At 46.4% G+C, this 19,464-nt stretch overlaps 1 protein-coding gene across 2 annotated transcripts; it reads left to right on the plus strand.

The window, feature by feature from the left end:
- Positions 223 to 7,648, plus strand: LOC102181609 (endogenous retrovirus group V member 1 Env polyprotein). Of its 2 annotated transcripts, none has more exons than XM_005687886.3 (2): positions 223 to 307; positions 4,668 to 7,648. In XM_005687886.3, exon 2 carries the CDS (start codon positions 4,888 to 4,890, stop codon positions 5,941 to 5,943), a length of 1,056 nt encoding a protein of 351 aa, XP_005687943.1. In that variant the 5' UTR covers positions 223 to 307; positions 4,668 to 4,887; the 3' UTR covers positions 5,944 to 7,648. The 2 variants fall into 2 exon arrangements, with proteins under 2 accessions (XP_005687943.1, XP_013823927.1); XM_013968473.2 differs by lacking the exon at positions 223 to 307 and adding an exon at positions 332 to 800.

Below are 19,464 nucleotides of genomic sequence, written 5' to 3' on the forward strand. Positions count from 1 at the left end.
GGCCGTGGGCGACGGGAACGCGGGCGGCAGGGAGGCGCGGCGCTGGGCCCGGGCGTGGGCGGCCCGGGGGACGCTGGGGCCCGGCCCCGCCCCCCGCGCCCTCCGCGCCCCGCCCACCTGCTGGTCCGGTCCCGCCCCGCTCCCCGCCCACCCGTGGGCCGCCCCGCCCTCCGCGGCCTCGGCGCCCCGCCCACCCGGCCTCGCCCCACCCTCTGCCCTGGAAGCGGATGCGGAGGAGGGGGTGGCCTCCCGCGCGTGCGCGCCAGCGGTGCAGTGGTGTCGCGAGGAACCGGCGCAGGGAAGAGAGGTGCGTGCGGCGCCTGGGCCGCTGGCAGCGGTGGACGGGAGTCGGGGTGGAGGGAGGGGAATTTTTTTTTCTCCTCCTTTAAACTCTCAGAGGTTAGAGTTAATGGGCAGGGTTGGGGCACTCTCCCGTCCTGAGCCGCCCGTCGTCTGCCCAGAATGCACCTTGGGCCGGGGCGGCGCCGCGCTCCCCGCAGGTTTATCGTCAGGTGCCCCAGGCTCTCCTGTTCACCCCACCACGCAGTCGGCTGTGGGTGCGAGAACTTTGCAGGGTGGTCCCCATCCTGCCACCCACCCACACACACATGGCAGCACTGCCCCCTCGCCTCTCGGAAGGACAAAATAAGGCAGCTGAAACAACCCTTCCCCCCCCTTTCCAAATGGCCGGGGAAGGCATCCTGAGACCGGGGACAGAATGCTTTAGCGGGTGGAACCTGGCGTGACCCCATTCTCCATACGAGGAAACTGAGGCCCAGAAACACGACGTGTCGACGCAGGTGCTAACTGGTAACAAAAGGGAGCAAATACTCGGCATCCGCAATGTGTGTACAGCTTGCCAGAGGCACTGTAAACATGATATTGTCTAAATCTGGACGAGTTTACTCTTTTTTAAACTTGTGCTTCCCCTTCTGTCTTTTTGTTAGTCCGTATTTTAAAAGCTCCATGTCTGAAGTGTATTGTTGCTGTTTTTGGAATAAGTGATGTGTGTCCTTGTTCTGACTTGCCCGGTTGTGCCATCCCCAGCCCACCCGCGTCTCTAACGCGACTGTACTAACTGGGGATTGAAGGGCGGCCAAACGTAAGACGATTTACACCCCCTCCCCTTTACCTGTGAGTTTGCAGCTGGTGTCGTCTCATCTCTCATTCTTTTTTGTGTATGCCTGAGTGGCCTCTTCCCCGTCTCAGAAAAGATTTGCTGAATAAACTGGGAGCTAGTATACTCTTAGAACCAGGTGAGAGCCAAGAAGACAGAAAATCAGAACAGAAAATGCATTTGTTAGTAGCCCCCGATGCCCCACCCACTGGTCATGAAAACATTCCCCAAGTAATTAGGGAACAGGTGGATCCTGTGGTTTGGAACTATATCGGTACCAGGAAAGGCAAAGCTTGTTCCCCGGATGGAAATAGAGGTCAAGCCTGTGGGAAAATACCCCTGGTAGAGGCACTGTCTTTTAAAGCCTGAGACCTTGGCAGGGACGAGAGGTCGCAGATCAAACTGCTGCTCTGCTCACCAAATTCCTAAAACACAGGCCCACTGAGCCCAGTCAGTCCTATTACAGCACTCGAATTCTCCCATCCAAAAAGCCTCACAGGGATATGTTTTGGCCCCGGTTTGTACAAGACTTACGGGTTATCCACCCCATTCATCCTTTGGTGCCAAACCCATACATACACCCAACTCACCTAAATGCCAGGGGGTGCTCAGTACTTCTCTCTCCTAGACCTCAAGGATGCATGTTCTTTGTCCCCCTTCATCCAGACTCAAACCTTTCTGCCTTTGAACGGAGGGAACTTGATACCCTGGAAGCACTTGGACAGTGCTTCCCTGGGGCTTTCTGGAGAGCCCCCATGTCCTTGGAAATGCATTAGCAAAAGAACTTATGGAACTGAGCCTGTAATGTGGAACGCTGTGTTCCAGTATGTTGATGACCTATTAATTGGTGTTCAGCCACTAAATCGTGTCTGACTCTTTGCATCCCCATGGACTGCAGCACACCAGGCTCTCCTGTCCTTCGCCGTCTCCCGGAGTTTGCTGAAACTCCATGTCCGACCATTAATAAGTTGTGAGATAAGGCAAGATTCAGATCAGAATACTGTTAAGGTCCCAAGTTTCCTGGCAGAAAGGGGATATAAAGCCTCCTCAACAAAGCCTGAGCTTTTACAACAGGTTCAATGTTTAGGGTTTGTTTTGACCCCCTGGCCATAGATCAGAAAACAGCAGTTCGTGCATTACCACCTCCAGCCACAAAGACAACACTGAGGCTTTCTCGGAATGTCTGGGTTCTGCCGTATCTGGATTCCAGGCATGGCCTTATATATGAAGCTCTGAAGGGAGAAAGGGAACCCTTTCAGTGGAGTAGGGAGCACCAATAGCACTTTGAGACTCTAAAGACTGAGTTGAGCAAAGCACCAGCACTGGGGCTTCCAAATTTAGACAAACCTTTCACCCTGTCCATGAGAGGGCAAGGATGGCACTAGGAGTCCTGACCCAAAAACTGGAAGCAGATCGACGGCCAGTGGCTTACTTTTCAGAACAGTTCTACTCAGTCGCCTTGGGATGCCCCAGCTGCCTTCGGGCTTAGCAGCATGGCCCTACTGGTCAGTGAGGCTTACAAGCTCACCCTGGGACAGCATCTACATGAATTAACCCTTCATCAAGTGCAATCTGTGTTAGAAGCCAAAGGATACCATTGGTGAACAGAGTAAGGTTAGCAAAATACCAGGCTCTTCTAATGGACACCCCTGATCCCCTGATATTACTTTAAAGGTGTGCCAAGCCTTAAACCCAACAGTTCTCCCAGCTGTTGAAAATGGAAATTCATTGCATTAGTGTACAGAGACAGTAAAACAGACTTATTCTGTCAGATCCAGTCTTCTGGATGAACCCCATGACAACCCTGAAGCTGAACGGTTCATTGATGGGAGTAGTTTATAGAGATGGGAATCCAAATGGCAAGCTGCTATAGTTAGCGCTTCCCTGGTGGCTCAGATGGTGAAGAGTCCGCCTGCAATGCTGGAGACCTGGGTTCAGTCCCTGGGTCGGGAAGATCCCCTGGAGGAAGGCAAGGCAACCCACTCTAGTATTCTTGCCTAGATATCCCCATGGACAGAGGAGCCTGGCAGGCTACAGTCCATGTGGTCATCATGGGTCGGACACGACTTTGAGACTAAGCACAGCACACATAGTTAGCTTATATAAAATCATCGAAGCCAAGGCCCCAGCACCCAGACTTCAGCCCAGAAAAATATTTTTACTGATTCTAAATATGGATTCCATGTGATATGTACACACTCATGCTGCCATTTGGAGAGAGACAGGAACTGCTAGAGATTCTGCCATAAAACATGAAGATTTAATCTTGGCTCTTTTAGAAGCAGTGCAGTTCCTGACCCAGGCAGCAGTAATTCCCTGTAATGGCCATCAGAAGGACAGGTCCTTTATAACCCAAAGAAAGAACAAAGCTGATCAAGTCCCTAAACACACAGTGCAGTTGCAGAGCATGACCAAATCATGGCCCTAGTGACTGTCTCCCCACCCTGAACTGGCCTGCCTTCCCCAGTAGTCCCCACAGGAACAAGAAGATGCTGAAAAATGGGGCTATAAGAAAGCTAGAACAAGCTGGTATAGAAAGGATGACAAGTTTCTTATCCCTGGAGCCTAACAACGAAGGCTTATTAGGGTTCATATGATGCCACCACCTGTGGGAGGAGTGCACTATGGAACTTGATACTAAGGACTTTTTCAGTAAAGGGGCTTAAAGGAACAATAAAGCAAGTGACCCTTGCTTGTGATTTGTACCCCTGTAATAATCTGCAAGCCCATGCAATCCCTGGTTCATTACTCAAGCCAGTTCAGCACCGATGGACAGACCTGGGGGAAGACTGGCAATTGAACTTCACCCAGATGCCCCCACAGTCAGGATAAAAGTATCTTTCTGTGTCCATCAGTACTTTTACAGGATGGAGGGACGCCTTCCCCATTCAGTCTGAAAAGGCCACTGAAGTCTGTGAGTCTCTCTTAAAGGAGACAGTTGCTTGGTTTGGACTTCTAAAATCCCTCCAGAGCCATAATGGGCCCTCCTTCATAGCAAAGGAAGGCCTAACAAACACCTTGGGGATTAGCTATAATCTACACACCACTTGGCACCTCCAATCTTCAGGAAAAAGTAGAAAAAAATTAACCATACTTTAAAGAAAACCATAACAAAACTTTGCCAAGAGACTCATGAGCCCTGGTTCCTCTTGCACTCCTCAGGGTGAACACAGCCCCCAGGGTATCCTGAAGTTTAGCCCATTTGACATGACCTAGCAGAGGCCCTTCCTTACCACCGGTGTGAGGAATTGAGCCAGTGCCTACAATGTGCTGTTAACTTGGAACAAGTTCACAAAGCAGCCTTGGCTAGTGCCAACAAGGCACCACCAACGCTCACTAGGGATACAACAGGGGGCAGCTTCTTTATGAGTTAAGTCTGGGGACCAAGTTCTTAAAACTTGGAAGGAAGGAATCCCCTGAAGATCAGCTACCAAAATGGAAGGGCCTCTATGGAGTAATCTTAGCCACCCTCACTGCCAGTGAACTACAAGGAATACCTAGTTAGTTACATTTAACTAGATTAAATCTCTTGCCTCCAAAAACCCCACAGGCTACAACAGAAGAACATACCTGTGAGCCAGTTGCAGACCTGAGATACTTATGCAGAAGAAAGGCACCGCTAACAGATGAGTAAAGAGTGATGCATTAGGCTGGACTTCTGGGTGCTAATTTTGTCATTGCATTTTCGCTCACATCCGCCTGGTTTGCTCAGCCACCCCCACCGGATAAGCAGCTTTTTTGGACCCTTGGCATCTAGAAGACCAGAACCAATGACAGGATGGGAAACATGGACCCTTCTCCTGGCCCTTCTCCTAAGGAGGGGCTGGGGACAGAACAACGAGGAGAGGGGAGCCTGGAGAGAGAACTCAGTCGTCAACTTCTCCAGCATTTTGGCCTCAGGAAATAATCTCTCCAGTTGGACCTGTCATCCCCACCCACAAGAGGGGGTTCCTCAGCTCCAGATTGTGCCTGTAGATGAGGATGTCAATCTCACCCTGACTTCTGAACCAGTTAGGAACACGCTGCTTCTAATAGTGGATCTTGAAGATCATGAGGAAATGGGGTGTGTAGAGCTTACAGACCCTTGGAACCAAACAGGTCTCTGGATCAAGCGGCCCTTTCTCTGCACAGGGCAAGGAAAACCCTGTTGCCCCTGCCAGACAGATGCCTGCCTTATCGATGCGGGAAGCTCACTGTCTATTTATCCAATGTCATTTTCCACGTTAAGCTCCTCCTGCACCCCTAACCAGACTCACTGGTGTGTGGACTCATCTCTGCTCTCCCCAGGCACCCAGCCCAACACATCTTGTACGCACTGGAAAGGAACAGCAGCCCCGGCCTGGAGGCTCGCCTATCAGACCCCTTCTGCTTTCAGCGATGAGGAGGAAATAGAGGAAAACTCAGAACTAGATGGGGGACCGCTAGACGGAGGGCCTTTGTCCCCTAGGTGCAGTAATGCCCCTCGCTGGGGTGCCCTTTTACGTCGATGGTTTAATTCTACTTCACCCCGCCAAGCTTGTACCCCTGCCGGATATCTATTCCTCTGTGGTCCACCGCAGAATAAACTACCCTTTGAAGGGAGCCCAAATTCCTCCTTCTCCTGGCCTCTCCGAGCAATGGCCTACCCATGCCTAGACAATGTTCACTTCCGAGGAGAATGCACTTTGGGCCGATTGGGCGCTAAAGGGCTAAGCACCACTGCATATAATAGTGCCACCTCTCAAAACAGACATAACTGGGCACTCAGATTAGTCCTGGCAGGGATTGGGGCGGCCATAGGTCTGGCTGCCCCTTGGGGAGTTTTGCCTATGATGAAACAATCTTAAGAAACCTCACACAGGCCATAGAAAACCTGGTCTCAGAAAACGGTGATGGGAATTCCCCGGTGGTCCAGTGGTCAGGACTCCATGCTTTCACTGCCAAGGGTGCAGGTTCAATCCCTGGTCAGGGAACTAAGATCCTGCAAGATATGCCTGGTGCAGCCAAAAAAAAAAACAACTGGTGATGCCTTTAAGAGGTCTCCAAGAGTCCCCAGATCCTTAGCCAATGTTGTATTTGACAATAACCCTGGATCATCTGGATGAACAAGGGGGTATCTATGCCATGATTAACAACACTTGTAGAACATGCATCAACAACTCAGAGGAGGTTGAAGTAAATACTCAGGAAATTTATGAACAAGTTAAATGGCTTGTTACCAATATGGGTTCAGCTACCCCACTGCCCAAACTATATGGGAGTCAAAGGTTTCATCCTGTTACATTCCTTGGTTCCTGCCGCTCCTGGGCCCTCTAGTGGCCGTAGTTCTTCTGTCATTCAGAGCCTGCCTGTTTAATCTTTAGTTAGATTTGTGTCTTCCATGCTTCAGCAGTTCCAAGTGAGGCTCCTGATGGCCTAAGGATTTAAACCCTAGAAGGTTTAAACCCAAGGATTTAAGTCCTAGAAGGTGACCCTGGTCCCTATAGGTCTTTGGAACAGTCAGCAAGGGACTTCTGCACCTCTCGGCTAGGCTACGGTCTCAGCAGGAAGAAGCTCCAGAAGCAGAGACATTCGGCTCCTTTACCCTTCAGGACAAAGGGTGTAGAACCCCTCAAAGGAAAATGAGATCATCTGGGAGCTTGAGTCATCTTCCAGGACACTTGCCCCTGGACAGCACCTCCTTGAACAGGAAGCTGGCATCCGTAGACTGACCAAGGGGTGCAGCTTCCTTAAACAACATGGTGCTGAAGGCCATAAGTTAACCACAAGTGATTGAAAGCAACCTCACACCTGTGCAGCAGGGCAGTGCTGACCACTACACACCCTTCCTGGTGGCGGTAGTCGGCAAGTCTGCCATTTTGAAGTGCTAATGCAGAAAGCAAAAAACTGCACAATTCATGCTTATGGCACTGCCGAGGAGGATGGACAGACCACCTGAGCCATGCCCCCTGCCTGGACTGCAGATCCATTCCCGCCGTCACCCCATCTAAGGACCCAGGGAGCATTTTGTGAAGGAGCAGGTGGGCAAGGCCACCTGATTCTTGCCTTTGTTCCTTTGTGCTGCAGTGTGAGCCCCCATAAAACCTTGTTGGAAATTCTGATCTGGCCTCTTGTCAATGTCTATTGATTAAAGAGTCCAAGGGCCCAGGTCTGTAGCACTGGGAAAATGAATGACAGCAAAGTGCTAATGCCAAGATGAGGAGGGAAAGTTCTAAAGAGCTGCAGTCGCATAGAGGTGCGGAGATAGCGACAGGATGAAATGACTTCTCTTTATTAAGGCAGTTCCGACCCTTTTGCTTCCCAGGCAAGTTTGGCTGGAATGTAACTGCAAGTCAGTGAATATCCAGATTTTCTGGGCTACGGTGCACGGTTACTGTGTGATCTGCTCCAGCTGCTGGTTTGTGGTGTGGGTGCTGTGCGAAAGGAAGCGTGCAGTCATTCAACCCTGTGTGTGCGGCATGTCTGTGCAGACACATGGACTTTTTATTTCATCGTAACAGTTAACATATTTATATTAACTATGTGGGCTGAAGGGCTTACAAGGAGACACAATGGCACATAGGAGACAGCATGACTTCTGCAAGCTTTCCATGCTGAAGGGTCATTGGCAGAAGAGAATGGCAGTGTCAACTGAGAATACCATCTGGGGGAGCGCTCAGACACGACCAGGGGGCAAGGTGTCCACAGGCTATTGCCCAGTGATGGACAGCTGCTGGTCTACAGCAACTTTTCTGCACTACCTGCCCCCATCCCACCTCCTCCTCTAATGTTCCTGCCATATTCCCCTTAACAATGCATCTGTGGGGCTTATTCAGGATATGACTTTGGGTCCACAGGCCTGGAAGGGAAAGATAAGTACGAAGGCCTCATCAGTAATTTTCCAGAGTGCCAAACCCCTCCCACCAAAACATCACATGCACATGAAAATCCTCAAGACAGAAATGACTCCGGCTTGACACGTCGTGAGGGTTCCAGGAAAGGCCACAGAAGCAGTGTGATGCCAAGATGATGAAAGGCATCTCTCATTGAACGCCTGATGCATACTAAGTTGGTTGTTTGCTGCTGCTGGTGCTAAGTCGCTTCAGTCGTGTCCGACTCTGTGCGACCCCATAGACGGCAGCCCACCAGGCTCCGCCATCCCTGGGATTCTCCAGGCAAGAACACTGGAGTGGGTTGCCATTGCCTTCTCTGAAATTGGTTGTTTATATATATATATAAAACCAAGCCTGTGCTTTTGTCCTCCATTTTACAAATAAAGACACTAATTCTGATCATTAAACCTGTGGAAGGTCACACTACTGAGAAATGGCCAAAGTGGGGATCTTGTGTGCAAGATCACCCTTCTGCCCCACCTCCAGGAATCACTGAACAGGAGGAGCTCAGGAAAGCAGATTGGAATAATGAGAGAGGATTCTGCAGATGTTTCGAGTGGAAAAGAGACCCATTCTAGTGAGCCTTGCTTGTCTCCTTTCCTCTTTTTGAAGTGGTTTAGGAATGACTGCTTAGGACTAGTTCTAGACTTGAAGAGAGGGGGGCCTTGTTAACTTCTGTGGAACTCAGCCCTCCTGACCAAAGGCAGCAAGGTTGAGAAGCATTATTCAGGAAAAATCCATGCCTTTAGCCCCAGCATCTGCTGTGATGTAGCCCTTGGAAGTCTGAATGCAGGGGTACTTTCTCACATGGATCTGGCCCAGGTGTGGGGCTGGAGGGGGCGAGGGGAGGCAAGCAGTGCAGCCTGAGACCCTGTCCTTGAACACTCAGCCTTCTTAGAAAGCTTCCAGCTGGATCAGCTAACCACACCCTGCTCTGTGAGCAGACAAAAGTACTTGGGAATTTTTTTTCCTTCATCTCCATAATCGCTGTTAAAGGTTTTGGTGGTTGTAGAGAAGTAAATATGAAACTTGGGGGGATGGCTTATTAGTCAGTGCTCTTCAAACTTTTTAGCTATAGAAGCTGGGCATTTTAAAGCAGAATTTTGAAAGGAATCACAATATTTAAAACATGAGCAATATCACTGTCAGCTCAAACAATTTATAAATATCTGCTTATAAAAAGAAACCACCTCAACTGAATCAGGGAGCCATAATTACACAAACCAGTCATTTGCACAACTCCCTGAATCACCTCCTAGAAGACAGAAAACACTGAGCCAAGTTAACCCAGGACGTGGACCTTTGGTCAAAAGAAGGAAAATGGCCCCAAGCTCAGGCTAAGTACCTGCTCAGAGTATGTCTGCTCCAACCACCTGGTGGCAGCTTCCCTGGCAGCCGCTGGCATTTGTAAGGCGGCTGTGGGATAACCAAAACCCTTTGTTGTGCCACCAGTGCTCTTCCAGTCACTTTATTTTCCAGTGACCCCTCCCCCTCCAAAATAGGCCCCTGGAAAATATGATGGTGACCAGCTACAGGGGAAGTAATGACTCTGATAGCAACTTAACCTGGACCAGTGTAAAGTGCTTCATTTATGTGTAGAACAAAGCTCCAAGGTTATTTCCTCTACCATTGAGGCGTGTTAGGAAGTAAGGGAGCCCACTCCACCTTGCGATTCATTGTAAGTATACATCCTAAACTGCACTTGTTTGCAGAACGTTCTAGAATACTTTAATGCCTTGAACTGTTTGTAAGCAACGAGTGGTAACTTAGGTTTAAAGATACAACAAGTGAATAAGGGAACTTAAGAGTTGAAAATGTGGCCAAGATTCATTCCCTACCAATCCAGTTAATTTTTTAAAAGCCTTAAATAACATAAGCAATCTCAGTAGTCTTATATTTTAGTGATTTTCTGAAATATTCACTGAAGTGTCAAATGTACATGCAAAAGCCATTGCTTCATTGCCTGTGAAACAGATGAATACCTTCACCTAGAAAGAAATCATCAGTCCAGCCAAGGATTATTGGTTAGTATGGAATCTGTACTGAATAGAAGTCTCAGTGCCAGCCACCAAAAATCTAGTGTCTCTAAAAAAGACTTTTCAAAAGCCAAGTCACCTTAATTTCAGGCCACCTCCTAACATTGCTGAGGAAACCAGGGTACTAACCTGCAATTTTGACTGAGTTTGCTACCCTCCAGGCTTCACAGCCCACTGCCCACTAAGATGTAACACATTTGTTAGAAACAAAAGCTTTTTCTAGGAAGGAGAAGATGTTTAGCACTGGAAAATACTAGGACCAAGGCTCACCTGGTGGCAGAAAGCTCCGGGGCAGGGAATTCCAGTCCCAGTTCAGCTCCTGACATGATGTGACTGAAGGGACGTTGGGCTCACCGCCCAGTGAATTGACAACACAGCCGACTTCACAAAGGGGCCAGGATGTGGGGCAGACAAAGGACAGCACTTTTCCCATTTCAAGATGGGAAGACATTAAAAAGAAAAAAAGTGGGCACGCACAGCCTCATGTGAGATGTCCCCACACGCCTCTGCCGTTTTAACTATCAGGGCATGGTGTTCAGTCATGTCCAACTCTGCGAGTCCATGGACTATGGCCCGCTAGGCTCCTCTGCTCATGGAATTTTCCAGGCATGAATACTGGAGAGGGTTGCCAACCCAGGGATCAAACCCACATCTACATCGCCTGCTTTGGCAGGTGGATTCTTTTCCCACTGTGCCACCTGGGAAGCCCATTAACCATCAGTGACTTATTCAGTCTCAGTCACAATACTTCTGTTCAGGTTACTCTGGATTCCCTAACCTTGACTTTGACCTCTGATGGTGAGCCCTGACTGAGCTTTCCGACAACCATTTAATCTGCCTCCCAGCTCACCCTGCATCCCCAGGACCCCAGGCCTGGCTTGCCCAGGATAAAGGGCACACCTCTCTCTGACCACCCCCTCTTCCCACGTGCAGCCTACACACTGTAATAATGTCCCTTGTGTGTCATAACTAGGTCGTGACCTTTCTCGGGCCATATGTCACCTCCTCACTTCTCTCAGACTCCCAGTGCTCTGTACATAAGACAGTTCAATATACACCCCCAAATGGTCACTATCTGTTAGACCTGTCGTTCTCCAATGGTATGGAGAATGTTTTCCCAACTCAACAGATTAGTGCTTTCCTTAATCAATAAACATTTCACTACCATACAAACACCATTAGCAGAAAATATCATTCTGGCTTAGTGCATGTCCTTATTACATCATGATTTAAATTTGAAAAGGCCCCTGAGATGTGGGTTTGATTCCTGGGTCAAGAAGATCCTCTGGAGGAGGAGGGCAACCCACTCAGTATTCTTGCCCCAGAATCCCATGCACAGAGGAGCCGGGCAGGCTCAGTCGTGTCCGACTCTTTGCAACCCCATGGACTGTAGCCCACCAGGCTCTTCAGTCCATGGAATTTTCCAGACAAGAATACTGGAGTGGGTTGCCATTTCCTTCTGCAGGGGATCTTCCCAACCCAGGGATCACACCCGGGTCTCCCGCACCGCAGGCAGATGCTTTAACCGCTGAGCCACCAGGGAGTGCCTCTGTATGATGATTACACATGGAAACAGCAATGTCTCACTGATGTGGCATTATAGGAAGGGGTCCAGGCCATTTAAGTGAACTTCCTGGGTAAGTGAAAAGATCTCCTTAAGGAGCCTTTGAAAAGTTTCACCATTTTTGATAGCACTCTTCATTTCAGAAATCATAATATAATCAAACGCTTCAGTACTTACATATTTATCAGTGGCTGTTTTTCTAAAATATATATAGATGTCTGCTTCTTTGTAAATGGCAAATCAGACATAATTTAAGTTTTTCATTACATTCCAAAGCATCATTAAATATACATTATTGAATATTATAATAATCCAGTGCTAGTTTTGCTTCTTAGAATTCGTCTCAGCCAGATGACACACTATTATTTCACCTGCTGGTCCCTTCTAATTCACTGCTTCTGATCCACAGGCTTCCCAGGTGGCTCAGTGGTAGAGAATCCACCTGCCAGTGCAGGAGATGTGGGTTTGATTCCTGGGTCAAGAAGATCCCCTGGAGGAGGAGGGCAACCCACTCAGTATTCTTGCCCCAGAATCCCATGCACAGAGGAGCCTGGCAGGCTACAGTACAGAGGGTCGCAAAAGAGTCAAACACAACTTAGTGACTAAATAAGCAATCTCCTCCAGACCAGCACACCAGGAAATCAGACTCAGGAGTAAGAAACGTGTTTGTGCACTGCTGGTAGGAATGTAAACTGGTGCAGCTGCTATATAAACTAGTATGGTGGTGCTGGTTTAGTCGCTAAGTTGTGTCCGACTCTTGCAACCTCATGGACTGTATCCTGCCAGACCCCTCTGTCCATGGGATTCTCCAAGCAAGAATACTAGAGTGGGTTGCCATTTCCTTCTCCAGGGGAATTCCACCAAAATAAAAATAGAATTATTGTATGATTGAGCAATCCCACTTCTGAGTATACTCCCCCCCAAAATTTGAAGGCAGGGTTTCAAAAAGATTTTTGTACATTCGTGTTCACAGCAGCAGCATCTACAATAGCCAAAAGGTGGAAGCAACCTAAGGGTCCGTCGACAGGTGAGTGGATAAACAAAATGTGGTGTATACCTACAGTGGAATATTTCCCAGCCTTACAAAGGCTGAATTTCCCCTTGAGAATCTCTATGTTGTCCTGGGCCTAGTGAGTTTTCTTCCCTCTCAGGCTTTCCCCACCAGGCCATGACCTCTTCATGTCATGACCGACAGCTCACCCTGGTCCCTCCCTCTCTCAGTTCCTAGGAGGGTGAAAAGAAGAGAGAAGGAAATTGAGTAGGGGAAGATGGGGTGCAGGGGAAAACCATCTTGAGGGGACTAGCAGGGGAGACCTAACAGCCCCTCATCCCCTCTTTTGTGCTAGGCAGTGGGCACATGAACAGGTATATATTATGACGCAATCTTATAAATGAGTGAAATTGAGGCCTGTTTCCAAAAGGTGAAATTAAGTGAAGAGAAACAAGGGCACTGCTCTGTGTTCATTATTCTCAGATTAACTCTTTCCTAATTTTTCTCAGGGGGAGCAACAGGTAGGGAGAGGCTGTTAAAAAAAGGAAGAAAGGAAATTCTGACATACGCTACATATGAACCAACCTTGACATTGTGCCAAGTGAAGTAAGCCAGTCACAAAAAGACAGGTATTTTAAGATTCTACTTATATATGTGAGGCACCTGGGAAATCAAATCATAGATACAGTGGGAGCACAGAGTCCTAACTTTAGGACCACCAGGAAATTCCCATTATGATTAAAATTTTAATTTTGATCTCTCATCAACATCTGGGTGTATCTGCTTAGTTTTTCTTTCTGTTACAGATTAAGGAATGGAATGGGAGAGACTGAATGTACACAAACCCAGTGGCCAGACCATCAGAGCAATAGGCTGACCCACGACCTGCAGCCACCTGCCCGGGAGACCAACCCCTTATCTATAGCAACCAGCCCAAGAAGCCAGCCTCCTTTAAATCAAACTTACAGGAAGCAAGATTGCTGTCTCTAGCAACAAGCCTGGAAGCTAAATAGTAACTTCTGTAACAATTGGCCTCAGATGGCTAGGGCTTGATTAATAACTGACACACCTTCCTAATTTTGCCCCTGCTTCCAATTTAAAGCCAATCAGAGACAGTCAAATCTGACCCCCAAGCAATCACGTAAGATCCCCGGTTCTAGGTTTTCCACCCTCAGCTGCCCCCTGCCACCAGCCTCTGGTCAGGCACACCTGAAACCTCCCTTTCTCCATCTTACAAAGTTTTCCCACGCCTTGCCCACCTTTGAGTCTCCACCGAAACACCAGTGATGGTGGCTGGCCCCCTTACTATCGCAAACTCAGAATAATGGCGTTTGCTTTTCTCATTTTGTTCGTTGCTCTTTATTTCTGCAGATGTCTAGTTTCTACTGTGTAATGGCAAAACACTATTCAACTTTCTGCAACACTTAACTGCAAAAACATAACTGTTACAACCCCAGTTTCCTAGCAAGTTCTTTCATTATTACAGTGCTGAAAATTTTGACAGTGGGTAGTCATTTGGAAAAATTCTTTTAGAACAGTTCTTTTGCCACTTAGACTCTTCTATGATGCTTCAGCCACTGAGAAACAGAGAACAGCTGTTTGTTCTGTTTGTTCTAGTGTTTGCGGATGGCTGGAGTGGCCCCAACAGATGACCTCCGAATAGCAGGGATATTTGTCCATCTTGCTTGAGAATGTACATGTGTTACTGAGTCCAAGCTTGTACTGCTCACTGCATGACAGACCAGTACGTCAAGAGATGAGCTGCTGGGGTGAGGAAAAGCAACTTTAAGAGGGAAGCCAGAAGCCTGAAAAAAATAACGGATGTGTTCCAAATAGGCAGCTAGTCTGGAGTTAGCATTCAGGCTTCTTTTATACTAACAGGGGAGGGCGTAAAGTCAGACATTTCCTGTTTCCGGTCAGCCTTCAGAAGGGATGTGTTAATTTCTTTCTCCCTGAAGTCATTCACAGGTGGGCCTGGTCAGGATGTTTCCTGGGAGCTAAACAAAGGTGTTTTAGCTTAATGCTTATTACCTGGGAGGCAGGGTTCCCAGAGATGGGCCATTATGTATGATTTAAGTTTATAGGCAATGTCCCTTCAGTGATTAACTTGTAATAAAATTAAAGGTAGGATGCATTTCTGTTTGCTTGGATCTGAATAACTACTGGCTAAACATCAGGTGTTAGAAAGTACTTGATAAAGCTGGCTTCACTGTCATGCTGAAAAATCGGAATGGATATTATTTTTTAGTTAGGTGATGTCCTTCTCTCCCTGTACCTCCATGTACATGACCTCCCTATGCCCTGTTGGTAGCATCTATTTGTTTCAGGCAGAATTATGATTCTTCTAGAAGACAAAGAAAACATGTTATGTTTGTGCTGTCTAGCCTTTGCTATCGAGAATTTTTAAGATCACAAACTTTGCAAATCAGGCTTTCAAAAGAGAAAGGACTTTCTAAATCCCAAATGTTCTGTCTTTGTATTTCCAGAGGCAAACCCAGGCTGGCTGGTACATTGTTACAAGAGCTTGATTTTTAACACTAATGATCTTGTGGGAAAATGCAAGGGTAAAACAGAAGTTTACTTTAAACCAGAGTGCCAGGGAGTCCCTTGAAACAGGAAAGGAAAATAGAAAAATCCCATCTCTTCCAGGTCTGGGGAGAGGAAGCACCAGCAAAATGAATTGGTTCGCCCTCTAGTCAGAGGACTGCCGGGAAGGTAACATCCCAGTGGTGGAGAGAATGGAGCTTGGCGATGTCCTACAGTGCTTTCCTGGTATTTGATTCTGGTTTGCAGTTTTAGGTTTGGTGCATTACATCACGAGTCTTAGGGCTTGCCACCTGGGTATTTCCTGTGAGTTTGCACCTTCTCCCTTCTCTTCCCCATCTCCACTCATGGCAAATGGGAAATGTTTAACACAAAGCATACTTTTGTTGAAAAGCATAGGTTGCTTGATACCTTTTTTAATTGGATACGTTGATTATGTTTTGAGGGAATTAAAAGAAAAACCCATCTCTTTCAGAACAGTGATTCTCAAATAGGGTTCATTTTGACGTGCCTTTGAGACTAAGCGGACCCGGGGATGGGCTGTTATTTCTGTGTAACAATTTGGCTCCATCTAGTGGACTACAAGGAGATTCAACCAGTCCATTCTAAAGGAGATCAACCCTGGGATTTCTTTGGAAGGACAGATGCTGAAGCTGAAACTCCAATGCTTTGGCCACCTCATGCGAAGAGTTGACTCATTGGAAAAGACTCTAATGCTGAGAGGGATTGGGGGCAGGAGGAGAAGGGGACGACCGAGGATGAGATGGCTGGATGGCATTACCGAGTCGATGGACATGAGTTTGGGTGAACTCCAGGATGGACAGGGAGGCCTGGCGTGCTGTGATTCATGGGGTCACAAAGAGTCGGACACAACTGAGCGACTGAACTAAACTGAACTGAGTGGTCAGTTTGGGAATTTTCATAGGCTCTCATCTGTTCTTTAATAGCAATAGCGTGTGCTTTCCTGTCTTGACTCTGCAATCCCATGGACTGTAGCCCGCCGGATCCTCTGTCCATGGGATTCCCCAGGCAAGAATACTGGCGTGGGTTGCCATTTCCTCCTCCAGGGGATCATCCCGATCCAGGGATCAAACCCGTCTCTTGTGTCCCCTGCACTGGCAGGCTGATTTTTTTACCACTACTGCCACCTTTAAAACTCTTCAAACATAGTCATTTTTCTTAGGAAGGTTTGGGGGGGCATAACTGACTAAAATTAAGAGAATATATGCATTTTTAGCAAATATGACAGTCATTTTTTGAAGAATGACTGTGGTTTTTTTTCAAGTGGATAAGAAATTTTTATATTTTAAACTTTTTATTTTATACTGAAGTGTAGCCACTTAACAATGTTGTGGTAGTTTCAGGTGCACAGCAAAGGGACTCGGCCATACATACACATGTTATCTATTCTCCCCCAAACTTCCCTTCTATCCAGACTGCCATATAACATTTTTTGAAGAATGACTAAGGTTTGTATATATGATTGACAGGCTTAGCAAATAAAAATACAGGGTACTCAATAAAATTTAAATTTCAGATTAAAAATAGTTTTAGTATAAAATTTAGTAAAAAAATTTTTAGTATAAGTATGCTTCAAATACATTAATCTGGCAATTTATGTATTTCTATCATATTTTGCATCTCATTTAACAAATGAGAATTCTGAGGATGAAAGGCTCAAAAAAATTCAAAAGTATTTTTCCCATTTTACTATGGCTTGTCCTTTTTTCTTTAGAAATTTTCGTCAAGTTTCCAGAAGAAATCAGATCAGAGTCTGATCAGATAACACTTCAGTTTAAGCTCCAAGTATCCTGAGACACCTTTGTTTTAACTTGACCAGGTGGAATGATCACCATGCAAGGTCCCAGGGGACCCTCAGCCTCTCCCTGAAGCTTCCCCACCTGGCCCCTCGGGCACACCTGTGGGTTCCAGTCGTTTGTGAGGACACAGCTACCACACGAGGGCAATCTTTATCATGGAACTCAGCCCAACGACAGGCTGCTGCAGCTTCTCTCCTGCAACTCCAGACTGTCATCATAAAATACAGGGGGACTTCCCTGGTGGTCCAATGATTAAAACTCTGTGCTTCCACTTTCCACAGCAAGGGGCATGGGTTTGGTCCCTGGTCAGGGAACTAAGATCCCCGAAACTGTGTGGTGGAGCCCCTCAAAAAATTCTCTCCTAGTTTTGATGAAATCCCAAATTACAAATGATATCTTACCATTCTTTATATCACAGGAAGCAAAATAAAAGCAAGTTAGTTCACTATAAATGGGTATGAACCATCTTAGTGGGGTGGTGGCGATGCTCTAACTTCTAGATTGTGGTGATGTTTACACAGCTAAAAGTCATTGAACTGTACACTTGAACTAGATGAACTGCAGCATGTGAATTCATGCGCAACAAAGTTGCTGCCACATGCCAAATTCATTGCAGTACATTTTATGACCACTGTGGTCATAAAATGTGCCAAGACAAACGTGAAGGATTTTCCCATAAACCTATCTCCAAAGAGAACATCACCAACCACACTGACTATGGCTGCCTCTCACCACAGAAGTTCCTGTGTCCTGGGCCTCAGGGGTTTGAAATTACCAAGCACCAAAGTCAGGTAGCAGGAATAAGGAAATATTTTCAAATATTTGCTTATGCAAATCTACAGTGATCGTAGCTATCAAATCATTTAACCCATGATATTTGCTGAAGCTGAAACTCCAATACTTTGGCTACATGATACAAAGAACTGACTCATTGGAAAATACTCTGATGCTGGGAAAGATTAAAGGCAGGAGGAGAAGGGAACGACAGAGGATGAGATGGTTGGATGGCATCATTGACTCAGTGGACATGAGTTTGAGCAAGCTCCAGGGGTTGGTGAAGGATAGGGAAGCCTGGTGTGCTGCAGTCCATGGGGTTGCGAAAAGTTGGACATGACTGAGCAACTAAACTGAACTGATATGCAATTCAGTGAAAAACCTCACACCACAATAATCTTCAATAAGAAAACTAGAAATTCGGTCCTATTGGAAATATTAAAGTCCTTTAAAACTGGTTTTGGACTAGTTATATGTTCTGTTATATAATCTTTAATTTGTATAGCTATTATATTATACATTAAAACTGTAAATTTAAAAGTAGAATTTTAAAAATTTCCATCTAATTATATAAAAATCAATAAAACTATTCAAATAACAAGTTTGATTTTAAAAATCAGATAAAATAATCAATAAAACTTTTCAAATAACTAGTTAACATGGAGAGAAATCTTCTAAAAGGAGTATAGTCTCTCTTACTCATGACTAATTTAGTTCTTTGAAGAAGTAAAATCAATAAGTCGGGTTATGGGAAGGTAAATCTAAGGCATTGAAAACCACAGTGGTTTCTGGGCTGACAGTACTTCCTTTTACTCAGTGCAGCCGTGTTAAGATTGAGCAAGGCAGAGACTTATGAGCTGGAAAATTTTCAGTCACATTTTGAGCATATTCATAAATAACTGTAAGTGAAGTAACATTTGTCTAAATAAAGTTTTCAGGTGTCAAAATCTTCACCTACATGATCCAGATCAAAGTAGACACCCCTTCCTTCATTAAGACCAGTTTCAGTTTAAGGCCATTTTGCTCATGAATTCTGTACCACATGTCAGAGATGGATGGATCCACCAAGGTCCTGCAGCCTCCCACTGTTTCAGGGGTCACAAGGGCAAATGTTTTGTCAGAAAACTATGCTTTCTCCAAAAGCTGGTTAAAAATCCAGTTTATAAAAAAAGAGAGGCATTGTGGTAATGGAGTTAAGAGTTCTGAGTATTTCTAATCTCACCATTCCCAGTAACTATCGACCTTTAAATAAATCAACCTGAAATCTGGTTTCCTTGTCTATGAAATGAAAGTAGTAAGTTACACCTTTATCACTTCTTTTTAGCTTGAGGATTCTAGTCCAGTGTGTAAGTCTGCAGCTTTGATATTCCAGCATCTAATCCTAAATCTGTAGTACCATTTTCTCCTGACTGGCTTCATGGATTTTAAACACCAGAGAGAAATGGATGCATGCTCTCAAACGGGTAACCAGCAAGAGCCTCCTGAATAGCACAGGGAACTCTGCTCAGTGTTGTATGGCAGCCTGGATAGGAGGGGAGTTTGGGGGAGAGTGGATACATGTCCATGTATGGCTGAGTCCCTCTGCTGTGCACATGAACCTATCACAACAATGTTAATTGGCTACATTCCAATATAAAATAAGTTTTAAAAAGAAATGGATGCATGCTCTTGTTCATCACGACAGGAAGGGTTTGGGTGTTCTTAAGTCTACCCAATGGGACCACAGAGCTGTCTCCAGCCACCACCCACCTGGCCAGCACATATGCC

Source organism: Capra hircus, chromosome 13 (assembly GCF_001704415.2).
Source record: "Capra hircus breed San Clemente chromosome 13, ASM170441v1, whole genome shotgun sequence".
NCBI classification, from domain to species: domain Eukaryota; kingdom Metazoa; phylum Chordata; class Mammalia; order Artiodactyla; family Bovidae; genus Capra; species Capra hircus.

Excerpts from the sequence above, each read along its gene's own strand:
- LOC102181609 (XM_005687886.3), top strand. The coding sequence starts at position 4,888 with ATGACAGGATGGGAAACATGGACCCTTCTCCTGGCCCTTCTCCTAAGG.